Source organism: Chelonia mydas, chromosome 3 (genome assembly GCF_015237465.2).
Source record: "Chelonia mydas isolate rCheMyd1 chromosome 3, rCheMyd1.pri.v2, whole genome shotgun sequence".
In the NCBI taxonomy this organism is placed as follows: Eukaryota; Metazoa; Chordata; order Testudines; family Cheloniidae; genus Chelonia; species Chelonia mydas.
Genome location: NC_057851.1, coordinates 121,974,098 through 121,993,955, shown reverse-complemented (window position 1 = coordinate 121,993,955; position 19,858 = coordinate 121,974,098). Strand labels below are relative to the sequence as shown.

Below are 19,858 nucleotides of genomic sequence, written 5' to 3'. Positions count from 1 at the left end.
AGGGGTCCCCAGGGGGCAGTTAGGAATGAGAGGAGGGGTTGGATGGGACGGCGGGGGGCAGTTGGGTGGGGGTTTCGGGGGCGGTAAGGGTCAGGGAGCAGGGGGGTTGGATGGGGGGGGCGTCAAGGGGCGAGAAGCGAGGCCGGGGTACGCCATGCCTGGCTGTTTGGGGAGGCACAGCCTCCCCTAACCGCCCCTTCATACAATTTCCGAAACCTGATGCGGCTCTCAGGCCAAAAAATTTGCCCGCCCCTGATATAGCTGATGCTGGGTGCTTAAAATTTTATTGCATTTACTGTACCTGTTTTGCAAGGTCTTCTTTTTGGTAAGTGTTGCACAGGTAAAATAGATGTTTCAGGCCAATGTTGAAACTAACCATCTTCTCCATATAGTGAAATAGTACATTCCAAATGGGATGAAAGCTTAAACATCCATTTTGGTTTTGGGAGGATTTTTAAATAGTGAAATTGCACAACACTTCAAAGATTTTGCGAAAGAACTTTGCTCCATCAAACATATGTATACTACAACACAATGTTTAGTTAGCTAGTTCAGTTTCAACTTCGTACCTGTTTACAAGCAGAAGGTTATATGACTGTTAAGAAATAGTTTTATTTATAATGTTTGATGCTGCAGTCATCCTTCAGCACTATTACAAAGGTTAGTAGGTGAGTATTTCTCTCCACAAAGCATAATTTTTGCTACAAGTTTGAATGAGTTGCTTTCATTTTGTACAAAATGAAAGTTCTTTCTGCCAGAAATGCAAACGATTCTCATAAAATATAAGGCTTTCTCTTTTGAGACAAGGTCTGTTGTCCTATTGCCACAGAGCTGTTTCACTAGGGCTCACAAAAGATTTTCTTGCATCTGAATTTCCATCAAAAACTGAAAGCTTACACTACAGCAAAAATGTATTTTCCTTGGATTTAAATTTTCTACTCCCTTACCCTAAGAGCACTTAACTGCAGATTAAAATTGTTAATCATTTGTGTGCCTACCTTAAGTTAGACTTTCTCTTGTAAGTTGTCTATTTTGGAAAATGGGGTTTTTTGTTTTGTTTTGTTTTAACAAGGGGAGTGTTAGTTGCTTTTAAAAATACTGTTAGTCCTTTCCTATCAAGAACTATACTTAAATATGGTAAGAATTATATTTTAAAGAAGGTTCTTGCTAGGAATGTGCCAATAGATTCAACTTTGTGAGAGGGCCTTATTTATTTAGGGCATGATCCAGCTCCCATTGGAATCAATATTGGCGGCAATGGGAGATGGATTTGGACCCTGAACTGAAGATGCTTTGGTACTTGTGTGGTTATAGGAAGCCACTGGGGGATTCAGAGATCCACAGCCATTGCAACTCTGTGTTTTGGATCCAAGCAAAACAGACAACTTATTGAGTTGTTTGCCTCTGTTGAGGTGCTGCCATAGTAAAGGAGAAATGCATTCAGTAGTTGCTAAATAGTGGTTTGCCATAAAATTAGTATTGATTGCATGAAATGGTGTCTTAACAAATAGAAGTTTAAAATATTAGGTGGTACGTTTCTCAAACATAAGCCAGTGATGGGTTTTTTGTGGGGTTTTTTTTAGTTTGGTTGGTTCTTTGGTTTTGCCTTCCTCTGCAGCATGTGGGTGCAGGTCACTTGCCAGGATTATCTGGGTTATCTCACTTAATTGTTTTCCTGCCACTGCGGAGGCCTTGGGCATTGGTGCACTTTGGTCCTTCCTATTCTCTTCCTGTGGCTTATAATAGTCTAGTCTCCAGTGGGCTGTAATACATTGGTCTAAATTTAATTGTTGGGTTTAGTGTGTGGGTGATGGTTGTGGCCTGCAATATCCAGACTATATTATATGGTGGTTCCTTCTGGCCTTAAACTTGGACTCTCCCACTGACACTATGTTGACTCTGTTTTACAGCACTGTGTTGTTACTCTTTGACTTTTATGAGATTTGCCTACAAGGTACAGCCAAGAAACTGGCTTCTGTTTGCATGTCACTTCACTAATGAAATCGCACAGCTAATCCAAGGAGGACGACTGATGAAATTCAAGTGAGTGAATTTTAAAATCCGTGTGGGGAAGGGGTAACAAACTGACATATGCTAGGGATGTTCTCTGTACATGAATTCAGATTAGAAGCATTGCAGTTTTTCATCTTCTATAATCAGCAATGACTATTAGCTGCCAGTTATTGTTGGTGCCTTCTGCGGTAACATCCCATTGCTAGTTGTTAATCTCGGTCACAGAGAGCAGCTGCTGAGAAGAAGGCTTCCCAGGAAACAAATTGCAGAAAAGCAAAGCAAATGCTGAACATTTCATTGCCTCCCCACACGCTGACACGATAGTTTAGGAACTCCCATCTTTTGGGACACTTAAAACTAAACTGCACAAAACAGGAAAGTTTAGGGACCAGTTTTGTTGTGGTAAGGTGATAAACCAGATAATTTAGTAAGTCTTTTTCATACCCAACCTTTGATTTTTTACAGTATGTTCAAGCATTAGTCAATAATTGTAATTAAATACTAAGACCTTCACTGAATTCTCCTGTTTTTCTTGGTAGAATGGAAAAGAAGAACTAAATATCTTTATCTTGGAAAAACAGGGAATGTGCTCCTCATCGTGAATTACAACAAAGGAAAAACTCTACAGCTGCTGTGATGCAGACTTTTGCATTTTCTTCTCCATCATAAAAATTATCATGAATACAAAATCTTGCCAACATAAAACACATCATCCTTCCACTAAATTTTGTGGACTGCCTTTTTTGTAAAGTACTCTTCCGAATGTAAACAATTACATCTAACTCTTTGCTGCCTTACAAGTATTGACTTTTCTATTAATGAAATTATTTTCCAAATCATGTGTTCAATAATTTTTTTTAAAAGATGAGAACTTTTGTTTTTATTTAACCAGCTACATAACTGAATGGCACAGGATCATTTCATGCATCTCAAGCCTGCTAAATCAGTATGAACGTAGAGGTCAGTAAGACACAATTGTGGGTGGTGTAATTATTCTGCATATTTAAACATTTTAGAAACCATTTAACATAGTACTTGGGGAGCATCCATTCCTGACTGTTTCATCATTAAAATTTTTATCAGACTTCAGCAATGTCTTGCTGATCTAAAAATATGTATTTGCAGACTTGCCAGTTCCAAGTTGCCAGGTCACTCACTGCATGTCTGTTTTCAGTAAAGTGATGAATGGATTTTTACCTGAAAGAGTAGGTTACTTATTTGTTTACATAATTCCTGCTCCCTAGTCACCTTGAGAGAAGCAAGAATTTCTTGTAAACCAAAGGAGGGTAACAGTGGTTACAAACATGCGTATTTAAGAAGCTTGACATGTTGTGGATTTTTATATTTTGTTAAACATATTTGTTTTGTGCACTTGGACCTCTGAAGGTTGCTCCAGTCCTTATGCAGGCAAAAAAACCTTCCCTTTACTTCAGTGGGAGCCTTGTCAGGGTAAGATCTGAAGGATAAAACTCCATTGTCTGGTTGCCTCCACATTGTGGCAGTCAAGTTTTTTTTTTTTTTTTCTACTTGCTTGAAAGTGGCATCAACAACTGCAAATAATGCATACAACATAAAGAATGTATGCGACAGACATAGTTTTATCAGTGAAATAACTTTTGGACAGTAAAATGTGTGTTCCAACCTAAGTATGTACCATCAAAAAGTTTTAATCAAAATAATGGCAATAAATAATTTCGATAAAACTCTGCAAGTAGTCTCTCTTCACAATAAAATTGAATATTCTTCTTATACTCCAGTATCAGATCTTAAAGGAAGTCTCCTACATATGGGAAGTCTGATGATATAGGGGCCATTTTCTGTTGCAATGAGCTGAAGTTAAAATTAAACAAACTGGTGTACAAAAATACTGTTACTGTTTTTACTGACTGTTGTGGAATTATTGGCATACAGTTGACAAACTTCTTTATATAGAGAGAAACTTTGTTATCCTTTACATAAATGGGATTTGTTGGATCAGGAAGGAGATGAGGAAACATCTCTCTGGAATTCTTACTGTGACACAGGGTTAATTGTACCAATGACAAATCAAATAAATCTTACTAGTTTTCACTTGAGAAAAATAACGTTGATCTTGATGGTTGTTTATATCCCATTGATCAGAAAACACACAAATGGCCACTAATAAAGGGGTACATGGATGTGTCTTTCCATTGGGGGAATTTTTCAGTTGAAAATACCAATTGTTCAACATGTCTCAAGCAGATCATGTGGTGCTCGCTAGTTATGCAATAGTTAAACATTTTCTTCTCTGCCTGTATGCCTTTGTTCCTATTTACTTCATGTCTGTAATCTCTTCAAGGCAAAGGATGATCCTTCAACAGTGGCCATTACCAGATACTTCAGAGGAAGGAGTGAACTTATAATGCACAAAGCTGCTAATGCAATATTGCAAATGGGTGAGGGGGAAAACAACGATCCCTTTGAGGAAGGGAATCATTAGTCTGACCATATTACAAGTAAGGATAAGATGACACACATTTAAGCCAAGAAGAAAAGGAGGACTTGTGGCACCTTAGAGACTAACAAATTTATTTGAGCATAAGCTTTCGTGAGCTACAGCTCACTTCATCGGATGCATTCAGTGGAAAATCTCCCCACTGTATTTTCCACTGAATGCATCCGATGAAGTGAGCTGTAGCTCACGAAAGCTTATGCTCAAATAAATTTTAGTCTCTAAGGTGCCACAAGTCCTCCTTTTCTTTTTGCGGATACAGACTAACATGGCTGAAACCTGTCATTTAAGCCAAGATTTTCAGTTATTTCAGTCTGAACTGTTGGGTGTTCAGCATTTTTGTCAATGGCTGGAATTAAGTGCCTAAATTTGAATTTAGGAACCAAATGTTAAGCTCCCACATTTTTATATGTAGAAGGTCAAAAAGGAACTATGGGGTGGAGATGGAAAATAGAGCTTAGGTCTCCCAACTCCCACTCTTATGCTTTAACTGCTATTAAGTAGTCTTTCTTAAAGGGCTTTCCTTTCTCCCCATAGGGTTAAAAATAGTTCATGCCTCTCCTTGTTGTCACACAAAAATTGTCTAGTAAACTTCAGTTGCCTGATTCAACCCTGCATTACTCCACTTTGTTACAGTAACTTCTGATTTAAATGAAGTTGCAGTGGTGTGAAACTGCAGTAATGCAATGGTGAATTCAGAAACCAGGCCACATTGGTTTTATTTCATAAGGCTTTGTCCAAGCACTTTCTTCATGTTGAATCTGTTTAGGTTCTAAATCTTTGTATGTGTTTGGAGTTCAAGTAAGCCTAAAAATATAAATCTAAACTGTTAAAATGAGCAGTTTCATTTTTTATGGGAAGGGGGGGGGGGAAACCACCAAAAATGCAAACTTTAGATAGTTTTAACACACAGCCCCAAGCAGCCTTAGATTCATTCAAAACCTTAATGAAAATTAGAGTTAAATTGGTCAGAATTGCAGGTTTCTAAGGGACTCAGAAACAATTTGCTCAAAATGAGGCAGAAGTCTAAATATTGTATAACTTCAGATAACTGCATGACTTGGCTAACATGTTAACCCCCTCAAAACCAGTGTGTGGTCAGCTGTTCACTTCCTGAGTGTATATTTACTTTAACAAAAGTGGTGGAATAGTTCATATTAGAATTTACCTCAATTGCTGAGTTTCTAAAGTGTTTTATTTCTATAATGCCATAAAAATAGAAGCAGAAGTGGAAAAGCCTCAAGAGAATGTACTCACAGCGTTTCACAAAAGCTTATGCTCAAATAAATTGGTTAGTCTCTAAGGTGCCACAAGTACTCCTTTTCTTTTTGCGAATACAGACTAACACGGCTCCTACTCTGAAACCTGATTAAAGAGGTGTCGATAATCATCCTAAAGCTTGCATGCTTATCCAAACTGGGCCTTCTTAAACATAGTATTTAACATCAGAATGAGGAGAAAGGTGGCCATTAACATGAGTGGGAGGTGTCACCATCTCAAAAAATGAGGCCACTTAGCTATCTAAATTAAAGAATCTAAATCTGTATTTAGGCACCTACATTTGGAAAGTTTTGCTAAAATGTGGTGTTTAACCACATTCCCCTTCCCTGCTCCCCCATTACTTACTGTCATTTCCTCCTCCTGTAGGTTGATATCAGGTTGGGTAACCTTGCCATAGATTTTTCTGCATCAAAAGCTCTGTTTTAGGCAAGGAGTTGCCATATAACAGATTTTTTTGCAAAATAATGTTTAGGAAAGCAGGAAATATACACCCAATGTGGGGTTTTTCACTACTTACAAATTGTGTGGTCTGCAGCAATAGTCGGCTTAGAAGTTCAAAGAGGCAGCAACTATGCCCACTATATTCATAAGGTGTCTAGCACATCATGTAAGCTTTCAGAAATAAGAAGGCAGACATCAGGATTGCTACTCAAAGCAGTGGGTATTCTGGGTGGCCCCACAAAATGAAAAACACAGAGACTGTTGCATTACATTACTAAACAGTTTTCAGCATATCTGCTTCCCATCCTTCGCGTTGCACAATATCTGCCATCAGTAGGTAGTAGTGGATGGGCTATACACTGCTTGTGTCAAGAAGCAGGACCTGCAATGGAGTCAGTCTCCAGACAACCTAATGAGGCCAGCTGGCCTGTAGTAGGCAGCCTGTTTGGCTATTCCACCTGATTGATTGGAAGAGTCCTGTTGGGTCCTGTTAAGCCCAGCAGCAGCAGTTCAGTGGCAACTCTCAGCATTTACCTAGGCCTCTGATCACTCCTGCCTTATTCCCAGCCAGGCTCCTAACTTGCCTCAATCCAGGTAAGTGGGTCCCGACCTTTGGCTTTGATATCTGACTTTGGCTCTGGTACGTGCCCTCTAACTCTAGTTCAGACCCTGGGCTCCAATTCCTGACTCCTGCTCTGACCTCAAAGCACAACCATCTATGTCCTGGACACTAGCAGTTTGGACACCCCAACACAAATGGTAAGGGAACTAAAGATGATACAGTGAGCATGGAGTCTATAAAAGCCGATGTCTCTCTGATGGTGGTAGCAGGAGCTCTGCACACCTTGCAAGCCCAGGTGCAGAATGCAAGCCTGCAAGATCAAGCAGCATCGCCTTTGGCTCCAGCCCTGCTGTCTGTGAGCCCAAGCTCCCTGTACCTGGCAAGTTCAATGGCAATCAAAATTTTTTTTGTAGGCTCTTAAATCAGTGTCTGCCCTTATTTCTGCTTTGCTCACCTCCATACCTGCCTTGGTCCAAGCCTTGCCCTTTGCTTTCCTCACTCCAGGTAACCCAGTCCTGATCCCCAATTCTGATTTCTGACTTTGAGTCTGACCCTTGGCTCTGGCCTCTGACTCCGGCTCTGACCCTGGGCTCCAATTCCAGATGACTGACTCCTGCTCTAACCACTAGACATGACTGCCCACATCCCAATCATCAACAGTTTGCAGCTTCTCCAAAATAAAAGTTTGCATCAAATGCAGTCCTAGCTACAGCTTTTACAGGGCATAGGGCTGCTGGCAGATTCCTCCTTTGCTCCTTGAATGTTTATGGGGAAGGCTAAAGCACATATTGCTGTTCCTCTCAAAAAGGAGCATGTATGACAGCTTGAGCTGCAAAACAGAGCATGTATGCTAGTTTATGGGTGGTTGGCTGTGCCTGCCAACTCATTAGGACTGAAGAATGGAACCAGAGTGGGAGTTGTACATTGTTCTTAATGCTCTCGTGAGAACTGGAGCGAGATCTTGTCCTGCTCTTTTACTTTCGTGAGGTAGCTGGGAAGAGAAAAACTACCGTTCTCCAGTTTGTCATCCCTTAGCTCACCAGTATCACAGATGGTAGGATCTAGCCCTGATTATTCTGTAGACTTTTCATGTCATTGCACCATATTATAACGCAGAGGTGTATGGCCTGGTTTTACAGATGTGGACAGGTCTGAATCACACTCTGATCTGTATATTACAGGTGTGGAAAGACCAGGTGCCTTTATAAACTTCTTGTGCATATGTGACCCGGGGTGCCTGGGGCAGTCCTCACTAGAAATGCCAAGGTCAGGGCAGGCTGCAGAAGGGAGAGCAGATACACCCAAGACTGGTAGGTAACACAGAAGTTAACTCCCCAACCAGTCACAAACTGTTTCTGATCCCCCACACTGGTTATCAAGAAGCAAAAAAGAAATCACACAGCCCCCTTTATTGCATTCCAGTTTTCTGGCTCCTAGTCAACATCTAAGTCCAGTACAATGAAAAGTTATTTTAAAACTCTACTCTTATATATAAAATGGTCTTCTGGCCCCAAAGGGTCAGCCATGTTACCAGGTCAGTATAGGTTTGGATCTTACCCAAAATACCATGCTGCCAGCCAGTCCTTTAGTGTTTAAAACTAAAGGTTTATTATAAAGAAAAAAGAAAGAACAAGAAGAGAGATGTTAAATGGTAAAGCAATCACATACATCCAAATATTTCAAAATCCATATATCAGCTTCCTAGCAGTATTGGTGAGTTTGCTGGCTTGAAAGTCCATCTGGAATACATCCACCGCTTGGATGGGTCATTCAGTCCTTTGTTCAGAGCTTCAGTTTGTAGCAAAGTTCCTCCAGAGGTAATTCCTCCAGGATTGAAGACAAAGTGGAGAAGATGCAGCTGCCTTTTATAGTCTTTTGCCCTGTGGCCTGTGCTCCCTTTGTTTCCAAGACAAGCTGCCCAGCACAGGGCTTGGAGGCCTTTTCTGTCCATAGGCATGCCCCAGCATGCTTTGTTGAGTCATAAGGTGTATCCTCTGCCTTCTCTCAATGGGTCAGTTGTATAGCTGTTGGTCCTTAATGGTCTGCTAAGCAGTGCTGATGCCAAACTGTCTGGGGGTGTCACCCAGAAGCATAGCACAAGTTTTGTAATACAGACATACCTATAACTCATAATACAAAGGTGATACAAACATATAAATGAGATTATCATATATGGCAGATTATAACTTTTTTGCAGATATCTTACATGGCATATCTGGCACAACTCATTGCAATTTTACAATATTGGTAGTCGTAATATCCTAACGTCCCCCAGATTCCATACAGCATCACAGCATAATAAATCCTTAAGGTGCTATGGTAGCCCGTCGCTTTAAAATTAAATATATCTGAGCAATTACCAGGTGGCATCCACTAGAAGATGGCTCAAGCTATAGGTGCAAGGAGTCCTGTTCTAGAAGTGCCAGAGAAGCACAACTGTTGTGGTCTAGCTCATAAAGTGCTTATTGCTTCACTTACTCCACTGTGTACATAGTATTATTCCTGCTGAGTACCAGTCATTGCAGCTTGTTTATAAATTGTAACCCTTCCTGGCACCCCCAGCATCTGCAAGTACATGACAGTCTTGCAGAGACAAGGAGGACGCACTTTTATATCACACTCATTGCCCTCATAAGGCTACTCTGCACCATTTGAGTAAAGCAGGCATGTGTGCTGGTGTCTTTTTTATTCTTTGGTTGGCCCCATTACAAAAGGTGGTGGAAAGAGGGGAGAGTGCAGCTCCTTGCCTTTGACTTAGCCCCAAACTGACTGTTTCAACGATGTTAGTGGAGGAGGAGTGTAGTATTTACACTTGCTGTTCACAAGGAGATAATTTCACTGGCATCACAAAAGCCTGGTTTCAGAGTAGCAGCCGTGTTAGTCTGTATTCGCAAAAAGAAAAGGAGGACTAGTGGCGCCACTAGTACTCCTTTTCTTAAAAGCGTGGTTGTTTCTCAACTGAGTGATGAAATGAATAAGTTAATGGAGAGCACACATTTGGATTTACAAATATGACTCAAATATTTATGGGCCATTCCAGCTGGCTCCTCCACTTCTGCACGTGAAGGTAATCCAGACTGGACAGATCTGGGTTTGGGATGTGGCAGGTGGGGAGTGCTGGCTCAATGGCCCTCCCACAGGCACACCAGAGATGAGACTGGCTTGGGAGGGGGTGAGATCAAAAGACTGGCTGTTCTCAGTGCAAGCATCCTCTCCGCAATGCAGTGTGGAGTCCCATGGTGGTCTTCACTGAGTGAAGAAGCCCTGCTTAGGTGACTTGGGGTGGGGGGAGGTGCAGCATTGGTCACTTACAGACATAGCAACTAACACCCTCAGGTGCCAGGCTGCTTAGTGGCCTACAGAGACTTCTACTTATTTTTTCTTTTTTATATTGTTGTGACAGGTTAAAACATGGCTGGGTCCCATCTATACAGGCAAGATCAAATGAAAAAGGGAACCACGTGTGCAAACATTCTGGAGCGAGTTCATTTGGAACGATCCTCCAGGAACATGGTACAGCTTGTTTCATAGTACAATCAGTAATGAGACAGGGTGAATGTAACAATTGAACTGCTGACATTGGGTGACACCAGGTATTGTATAATAGGTTGTTGTTTTAGAGGGCAAAGAATGTGTTTGAGTGGGGTTGTGATGAGGTTCCGCTTGGACCCAACAGGATTCTGAGGGGAGATTCTAGTTTTCATTTTCCTTCTAATATTTATACAGTCTGGAATAAATAGTGCTCCAGGCTACTGTCTGCCAGTTGTAATTGCCTGAAGCAATAATGCCCTTCAGTGCTCATTTGATGGGAGTGTTATGAATATACTACCAACTAGTCTTAGTTAAGAGACCTGCCCTGTAAGGTGCTGAACACTTGTAATGGTATTTGAGGGCGCTGAGCACTTAACAGGATGAGGGAATGTGATCTTTTGCCTGTTGCATGACCTGTCAGTCGTTTTCCTTTTGACATATAGTTTTTAGGGAAGGAGCGCCATCATGTGGTCTGATGGCTTCTTTGACGTCTTTACTAGCCAGAGTGACCAACCATTTAGCCACTTATCATTCTCTCTCATTTGCCTAAACAAAAGTGCTTGAAAGAGGAGCTATTTGTAATGTTTCCCAGTCTGGTTAGTAATAAATAATTGCATAACTATCCTTCCCTCTGTCCCCCTGCACACAACGCACAGAGATTCATAAATGTATTGGCATTTGGGGGGCTGTAGTCTATGGCAACCTGAAGACCAGATAAAAGTATTTTCGGTAAAAAATGTTGGCATTAATGGCTTTGCATTCAATACATAAATTTCATTGGGCTTTTCAAAATCATTAAGGATTTATAAAGCTACAAGAGTAGAGTTGTGCTGTCTTAAAGAGTTAATACTGTTGTTTTCACTACACCGGGAATTATTGTGTATTAGCTGACTATCTGTGTCTTTTCTAGGCTATATAGGGTTTATATATTGGTGTTATTCCAGAATAGCTGTTGCACTTTAAAGTCACACCATAACTGCATCCAATTTAACTTTCAAGTGTAGACAAGCCCTGTGAGTAATAAAGCACTTATCACTGTTATAACCACATACACCTCATTGTATTCCCTGCTTCTCCTTTCTAGAATAGGGCAGAGGCCTCCATGGCCTCTCCTGTCTCTCTGTAGTGCATGTTGGCAACTTCAGTTGCTCTCCTCTTTCATGTTTTCAGACAGGAAAGAATGTCCCACCTTTTTCAGTGAGTGTCACTTGACTGCTGCTAAGGAATGTTGCGCCTCTTGAGAATTCCAGTAGGAGGGAATATTAACTCCATTTACAAAACCATAGCCATTTGAGTTGGAAAAGACCTATTGGATCATTTAGTCGAGATGATTGAGAATTCATTAGTCTGTGATGATGCTAAAATAGCTCATAGAACTTGTTATGTCCTTGCAAGATTAAAACGTTGGTTCTGTGTACACCTGATTTTGGAAGCTTGCCATTTACGGTTTACATGTAGTGAACATTCAGCCAGCACAAGAACAAATCACAGAAACAATCACAATAGGATAATGGGAGGGAAAGGGATGCACTTAAAGGGAAAGATTCCTTTAATGAAAATAATAAAGCAGCTCTCTAGAGGACTTTTGTTATAACCTGTTTCATATGACAAGTACTGTATATTCTCTTTTCATTCTGCTTCTTTTGCTCCCATTATGAATAATGAGGTTCTTCCCACTATGAGGCCAACTGATGAAAATTCCCCTCAGCCTGATCACTGAAAATGCAGCCTTCCAGCTCTTGTGGAGAACACACTATTAGTAAATTACATTTGTTGATGGCACAGTGAAGAGTGCTTTGTTCTCCATACAAAGCACAATGGTGATATCTGGGGCAGGCAGGGCGGGAATGTGGAGGAGAGATAGAAATTGACAGAAAAGAGACCTAAGAGACATTCCAGAATGAGAGACAGGCACCAGAAAAGCAAAATTAACCACCCTTTGGAGGCAGCTGAGATTAGATATAAAATAGATAATAGAAACTGCTGAGTAAGGTCAGAGTAGTGATGCAGCTAGTCCAGTATCCTGTATAATTCCTCCCCTAGGGATGCTGAAATTAATTTTATTATGATCTTCATTACTTAGTGGCTTGACTATAGATACTATTTGAATCAATTCCTGCGTGTTTCTTTCAATGAACGTATCTAAAATGTATGTCCTCTTAAACATCTATGTGGCTGCAGTCAGGAAAATGCCAGTGTTGTGTGCTAGTACGGAGAAAAGAAAAGGAGTAAAAAGGGTGGGTGGTGAAAAGTAGAATATAAATAAAATGCAGAAGAAAGTGAAAAGGGAAAAGTCCAAAGGAACAAGGAAGAAAAGTGACCAAAGAAGAAAAAAATACAGGTGCGGAAAAGAAGATAAAAAACATGAGAACAAAACCCGCATGAGGGTAAGGAGAGAAAGCTTTTCTGCCCTGAAAAGTAACTTTACAAATGGCAGGGTGGGATCCCACCATTGTGTCTGATTTCCATATCAAAGGCACTAAGGGGAAAAAACACCTTTTTACTAACTGCTAGACCTGCAACCTCAGTCTGGGCTCTGGGAGCCCGGCTGGCTTGTTTCCTTTTTGCATACCATCACTAGTAAAAACAAGGAATGAAAAGCCCACTTGCCTTCCCCCCCATCTCCCCCAGTAAGTTGAAATATTGCCTAGTGACAGGTTTCAGAGTAGCAGCCGTGTTAGTCTCGCAAAAAGAAAAGGAGTACTAGTGGCACCTTAGAGACTAACCAATTTATTTGAGCATAAGCTTTCGTGAGCTACAGCTCACTTCATCAGATGCCTAGTGAGTGAGCTGAAGAGCCATATAGGGTCCATCTGAGAGTTCTCTTCTCTGGAAGATACCTCCTGTCTCCCCACTCCTTGGCTGGGTGAGTTAAGGAGTGAATGCTATTGTAAACAGAAAGTTGCACAAATTTGTAGCGGTGGTGGGGAGAACACTGTAAATAAATTACCCAAGGGGTTTGACATGAAGAGGGTCTCCAAATTGTTTGTGGCTAGAAAAGAGACAGGAGTGGAATGATGTCCTGTCATACTTGGTAAAGTTGTTATTTGTGCCATTTTATACCCTGGGTAGCATACATTACTTTGAGTGGTTCATTAGCATTTAGGGCACGAAGAGACCATTATGATCATGCAGTTTAACCTCCAGCATAACACAGGTCACAGAACCTCACCAAAATTTCTGCATCAACACCACAGCTTCTGGTTGAGCTATAGCATATCTTTTAGAAAGACACCCCGTCTTGATTTAAAGACTCTGGGAGACGGAGAATCCATAAGATCTTTAGGTTGAAGCTGCTGCTTTCAGTAGACAAATGTTTTTTAAATGTTATTCCATCATCTCTAATAGAACAGTGCCTAAAGAATAGGCAGGAAATCACTAAAAAGATGGGTGGAGATGTCTTTCCTTTATGACCCTAAATAAAAGGTTAATGTATATACAGCAAATTGCAGTTGTGTGCTCAGATAGCTACTGTTGCATCTGATGAAGTGAGCTGTAGCTCATGAAAGCTTATGCTCAAATAAATTGGTTAGTCTCTAAGGTGCCACAAGTACTCCTTTTCTAATTGGAACTGTAGACCAGCAAACAAAAAACACCATCTAAGGACTTGCAGTTACATTTGACAAGTTAGCAGCTGAGCTGAGGAGTTTTCGATTTTACCGGCAGCTGACTGCAACAGTTTGTTGGTGGAGAGACAGGGTAGATGAGGTAATATCTTTTATTGTTTGTTGTGACATTTTCAGTAACGGCCTTAATAAAAAGGTGCTTTTGGTGTCCCTGTACCAGACTCCAGTGAGACTGTCAGTAGGAACAATAGAGGCATTCAAAATGTAAAGAACTGGACCCACACTTCACTGTTCAGTATGCAGCAGCAAACCGCAGAATAAATTGCAACAGCTGATATCAGCAACAGGGAAAGCAAACTGTTCTGCCAGATCCCCTCTTTGCCTCAGCCCTAGGGCATCAATAAGCCTGAGGTTGACCCTGCACAGAGGGCAAGGTTGCAAGATGGTAGGGGTAGGGGAAGTGGATTACAAATTCATTATTATGTGGAGCAAAGCAGGGCATTCCATACAAAAGTGGATTGGGTTGTGTGGGGTTACAGACCCCCAACTTTCCACCAAAAACCAAATGTCTGGGGAGGGGCTGAAATGGTCAGTAGCTGGTTTAGGCACATTTGTTCTTGGACAAGTCATCTGAGACAGTTTTATTATGAACCAGTGACATTCTGTTGTCCGGTAATCCCATACCCAGCACTAGGAGACTAATATAAATTCAGCCCTGGGATTTTCTTGTTTTGGTGGTTTTGTTTTCGTTTGGAGAGGGGGTGTATTTTTTGACAGAATCCTGCCCTGAGGAGAATTTAAGGCAATTACGAATAGACCACTATCACTAAGCCACTAATCCTTCTCCACTACAGCAGTTATATAAAAGAAGAAGCCACTGATATTAAGAAATGGAACCCTCCCACTCGCTCCTCCCAACACAGTCTCCTCTGAGTCCCCAGAATGCACTGTTTTCTTTGTCTGCCTTTTAGAACGTAAGGGCCTCCGGGCAGGGACTCTCCTCACCTTAGTGTATTGTATAGTGCTGTGCACACTGTCACCACTGAGAAAATTAATAACAGAACGATCCTTCCAAAATCCATCCTGATCCTTTTGTTTTTCCTCAAAAAATGTATATTGGATGAACCAAAGCCTCAGATCCAAACTCTGCTGTAGGGTTTACAATCAAGTTCTTGTATTTTATGGCTCAGATGCATCTCTAGTCACAAGCAGGCTGGGCTGGATACAAACTCGTAACCTATAGATTAAATGTTCCATGTCCTGTTACTGATCTCCTGAGCTGTCCACTCTGCAAATTCAGCATATACTCACACCATCTATTATGGGGTAGAAGCCTCATTCCATTCCATTTCTAGCCTCTGACACCTCTTTGTGCAATTTTTTCAAGAGTCTTGAGATTAGCCTTCCAGCCCAGGTACCCAATTCAGTGCACATTTGGTCTGATCCAAAACCCATTAAAGTCAATGAGAATTTTCCACTGACTTCATGGGCTTTGGTTTACAACTCATTTTTCCTGTTATTGTGGTAGATTTCAGACATGATCAATTGCAGTATTATAATGAATATGACAGACAATAACCAACTATCTTTGGGGCCCCAAACTATACTACTTGAGATATTCTGAAGGAAGGTGGTGCATCTAAAATCCTGTCTTGCATTTGGAGAACCGTGGTGGTAATTATTACCTTGTTTAAACACTACTGGAGCTAGTACAGTTCTGCTTCCATTGTGAACAAGACTCAAAGAGGTTTATTTTGATTGAACAAGAAGTAAGTAAGCCCCTGCAAAATCCAGTAGCTGTGTATGGGGAGACTTTGGCAAACCAGTAAAGTGCCTGAAACCACCATGGCTTATTGCTAAAAGCAGCCAAGTCAGCAGGCTGTAAATTGGCCAAGTCAGCAGGCTTAGCTTAACCAAGGCAGGAAGGGAGGGGGTCTTTGGGTGCCACAGAAAGGGCAGCTTGACCCCCTGTCCTTCCTGATAAGAATTGTGTTGAAGTTGCTGATACATGCATTTTAGAAGAGCAGGATGTGTCCCAGGAATGTCTCTTGGGGACTCAAGGCTGCAAACTCTGCAAAAACCCACACCTAGTTAAACAATATTAAGAAGGAGCCTCTTGCTTGACCATTGGAACTGCTTGCTTATCCAGTTTTCTTTAAGGGACATGTCATTCTATTACTAATGTATAAATAAGGAGGAAAGTTTGAGGTAGTTGGACTCTTTTTGGACTCTCCCTCTGGATACATCTTGCAGTCACCACCAGCAGACGGAAGATTTGTCCACCGGAAGCCTGCCGCTGTGTCACTCAAGAGCCACACTCAGCTTTGGTAATTATCAAGGGTTGGGGTGTTTTACTAACCTTTTGCAGATGTGTGTAAGTGCTTGAGACTAAGTAAAGTTTAGCTTTAAGAGAAAGCCCTCTTGTGTTGTCCTGTTTGTGCCAGCTATCTATTGGTCGGACGGCCGTGTCTCCCCTGATTTATTTCCTGACACCACCCCGCACAGAGTAAAAGTTACCAAGAGCTTTCGGTTGAAAGAACCCCGGGTAACAGCTGTGCTGAGTGAATAGTCCTTTTTACCTACTAAAGTATTGCAGTTTTGTCTTTATTCAGCACTGAACAACTGTTAGGAAGTCTCTCTCTCCCTTTACTGGTGTAATAGCTGTCATTGCACCTTGTTTTGTCACTGGGGTAGCCCTCTATAAGCAAAAATCAGCACTGTAGCAAATAGACAGTGGAAGTCATGGGACTCCATAATATGTGACAGGTTTCAGAGTAACAGCCGTATTAGTCTGTATTCGCAAAAAGAAAAGGAGTACTTGTGGCACCTTAGAGACTAACCAATTTATTTGAGCATAAGCTTTCGTGAGCTACAGCTCACTTCATCGGATGCACACTGTGGAAAATACAGAAGATGTTTTTATACACACAAACTATGAAAAAATGGGTGTTTATCACTACAAAAGGTTTTCTCTCCCCCCACCCTACTCTCCTGCTGGTAATAGCTTACTCTCCTTACAATGTGTATGATAATCAAGGTGGGCCATTTCCAGCACAAATCCAGGTTTTCTCCCCCACCCCCCCCCCCACCCCCAACAAACCCACTCTCCTGTTGATCATTGTAAGGAGAGTGATCACTTTAGATAAGCTATTACCAACAGCAGAGTGGGTTTGGGGTGGGGGGGGGGGGTGGGGATGGCTGCATTAGTAGGAGCATTGCCAGCAGATCGAGGGAAGTGATTATTCCCCTCTGTTCGACACTGGTGAGGCCACATCTGGAGTATTGTGTCCAGTTTTGGTCTCCTCACTACAGAAAGGATGTGGACAAATTGGAGAGAGTCCAGAGGAGTGCAACGAAAATTATCAGGGGGCTGGGGCACATGACTTACGAGGAGAGGCTGAGGGAACAGGGTTTATTTAGTCTGCAGAAGAGAAGAGTGAGGGGGGATTTGATAGCAGCCTTCAACCACTTGAAAGGGGGTTCCAAAGAGGATGGAGTTAGGCTGTTCTCAGTGGTGGCAAATGACAGAACAAGGAGCAATGGTCTCAAGTTGCAGTGGGGGAGGTCTAGGTTGGATATTAGGAAATGCTGTTTCACTAGGAGGGTGTTGAAGCACTGGAATGGGTTATCTAGGGAGGTGGTGAAATCTCCTTAAATCTCCATCCTTAGAGGTTTTTAAGGCCTGTCTTGACAAAGCCTTGGCTGGGATGATTTAGTTGGGGTTGGTCCTGCTTTGAGCAGGGGGTTAGACTAGGTGACCTCCTGAGGTCTCTTCCAACTCTTTTCTATGATTCTCTCTGCCCCCTGGCTCCAGGAAGTCTCTGCTTCCCACCACCTGTGAAGCCTCACCTGTCTCCCTGGAGCTGAGCCACCTGGGACTGGTGCAGAATCCTGGCCAGTCTCAGCCAGTTGATGTGGGACAGTGTGGGGGGCTTGGCTGGGCCCCTCCAGCCAAGTAGGTCCTGAGGGAAGCTGGCTGGGGCACACCCTGGTCTGGCTGATCGTGCCACTCCCTGGGGGCTACAGTGATTCTCCATCCTGGGACCAGCCCTGGCTGCACTGGCAGCTCAGCCCAGCAGACACAATCACCTCCCAGCTGGGCCGATGAGTGCGGCCAGGAGGCAGGGCGTGGAGGAGAGGGTCTCTGGGGGACCTGGGGTGGTGCTCGGCTGTGAGGGGGTGAGGAAGATGTGTGTGTTGGGGCACTAGGGTGTGGGGGTTGTGTGGAGGGCAGTTGTGGTGGGGCTGTGGGCAGGAGGGCGCTGGGCAGGTGTGGTGATGTGCAGGGCGCTGTGCATTTGGGCAGGGTCTGGGAGTCTGGGCATAGCAGGTCTGAGGGGGCTCTGGCCATAGGGAATTGGAGGGGGGGATGTTCTGGTGTTGGGCGGGGGTGATGTCTGACGTGGCACAGCCCACCCCGCGAAGGGAAGGGGTATGCTGGCAGCACAGGGCCGGGCGGGCCACTGTGTGTCTGGCAACTGCCAGTTTGTAAATAGTGCCCTCACACTGGGCTGGGCAGAGCGGGGCCGCCCCTGCCATGCCATACCACTGGCTGGCCCCTCGCTCTGGTGGTCGGCCCCCCTGCACCATGCTCCATTGCCCCAGTGGGGGCCCACAAATATGTTTGGTGCTAGGCCCACAAAAGATTAATCGGCCCTGGGTCTGCTTAGGAACAGTCTGACCATTTTGTAAAAATTACTGCCATGGGGAAGCATCAGCTGAGAAAGGGGCCTTATCAGAGTGGTGCTGAGTGGTATGAGTGAGAATAGAAGCCTCTGGACACAGTGAATGTAGGCTACCATCAAATAAATCTTCAACCAGTTAAAACCTGTGGGGGCACACAATTGGCCTTCTAGAAGTAATTCTGGAAAGGTGGAGGAACCATGAGGGGTTAGCGGCATTCACAAGGAAAAGTAACTCTGAACTTAAATCTGCATCCATGTTTATCCCCCTACTTATTGCAGTTTTTGCACCAGTATGGCACATGGCTTGCATGGATGAGCGAGCTGGACTGGAACTGTACACATCTTTCCTACTCTAATCCAATCACAATGCAGGTGATTCAGCAACCCAACACTTCAAAGAAAAAAATGTTTGCTGAATCCTCATACATCACACTGACAGGAGACTCCACCATCAGTGTGATGTGACAGCAGGAAACAAAGAGCAGAGCCAGTACCAAGTGATCAGCCACATCTCTGGACTACGAGCTAGTGCTTCATGGATCACAGGCAAGGAACCACTGGCAGAAGGAGGAGAATGAGGACCACCTCTCAGCCCACTTATTATCTAGTAGTAGGCAAATCTCAAAGTTTGGTTAAGTACCCAAAAGCTCAGAGACTTATCCAAACCTCTGTGATACTAAACCTGAGTTTGAGATACTACATGAACATACTGTCTCACAAGATTTTTAGTACTTTTAGTGCTTTCACTGGGACCAGAAATACATTGTAAGCAGCTATTTCCCCCAACATTTCAGTTGATTCACATCCAGCTCTAGCTGATAATGCAAGTGGGAGGGGGGAAAGCTAACTACATGTATTTGAATTTCAAAGGTTCACATTCAGTTCACTTGAATTTTGGGTGAAGATCTAGGTTGGTCTTGCCTTTTCTGCATCAGTTTGCCTCTCCTGATTAATATCCTGCGTTATTTCCCTGCATATGGGATGGGCTCTTCAGCAGAAGCCTTAGTACAGAGATAGATGGGATGAAGGAAAACCTTGGTTTGTAATCCTACAAACCCTTCACCGTAAAATTGGAAAGCAATCCTGACTGGGGTATTAATAATATACCTCTTAAACAAAAGAAGAATGACTTTTTTCCCGTGGTTTTTTGTGCCAGGGGTTAAGAAGAATTTATAGAGACTAAACAAAACACACCTTGTATGCCTGTGTTAACCCAGAGAAAGTAGCAGAACAGGTTTTTGTTCCTTCCTAGCCTTTTGGTCCAACCAGTCAGCCATGGCAGAGAGAAGCTTTTATTCTTCCCTTC

General features: G+C 42.7%; 1 protein-coding gene across 3 annotated transcripts in view; it reads left to right on the top strand.

Moving 5' to 3' along the window:
* The window catches only part of MPC1 (mitochondrial pyruvate carrier 1), a 40,261-nt gene that overhangs the window by 15,148 nt on the left and 5,255 nt on the right, over positions 1-19,858 (top strand). For 2 of the 3 annotated variants that reach the window (XM_043543198.1, XM_037895139.2), the window contains exon 2: positions 10,174-10,283. In XM_043543198.1, the coding sequence (XP_043399133.1) occupies positions 10,174-10,283 (110 nt within the window). Of the gene's footprint in view, positions 1-1,910; positions 2,044-2,552; positions 3,892-10,173; positions 10,284-19,858 lie in introns of those variants that run through there. The other variant, XM_027833207.3, reaches the window with a different exon arrangement.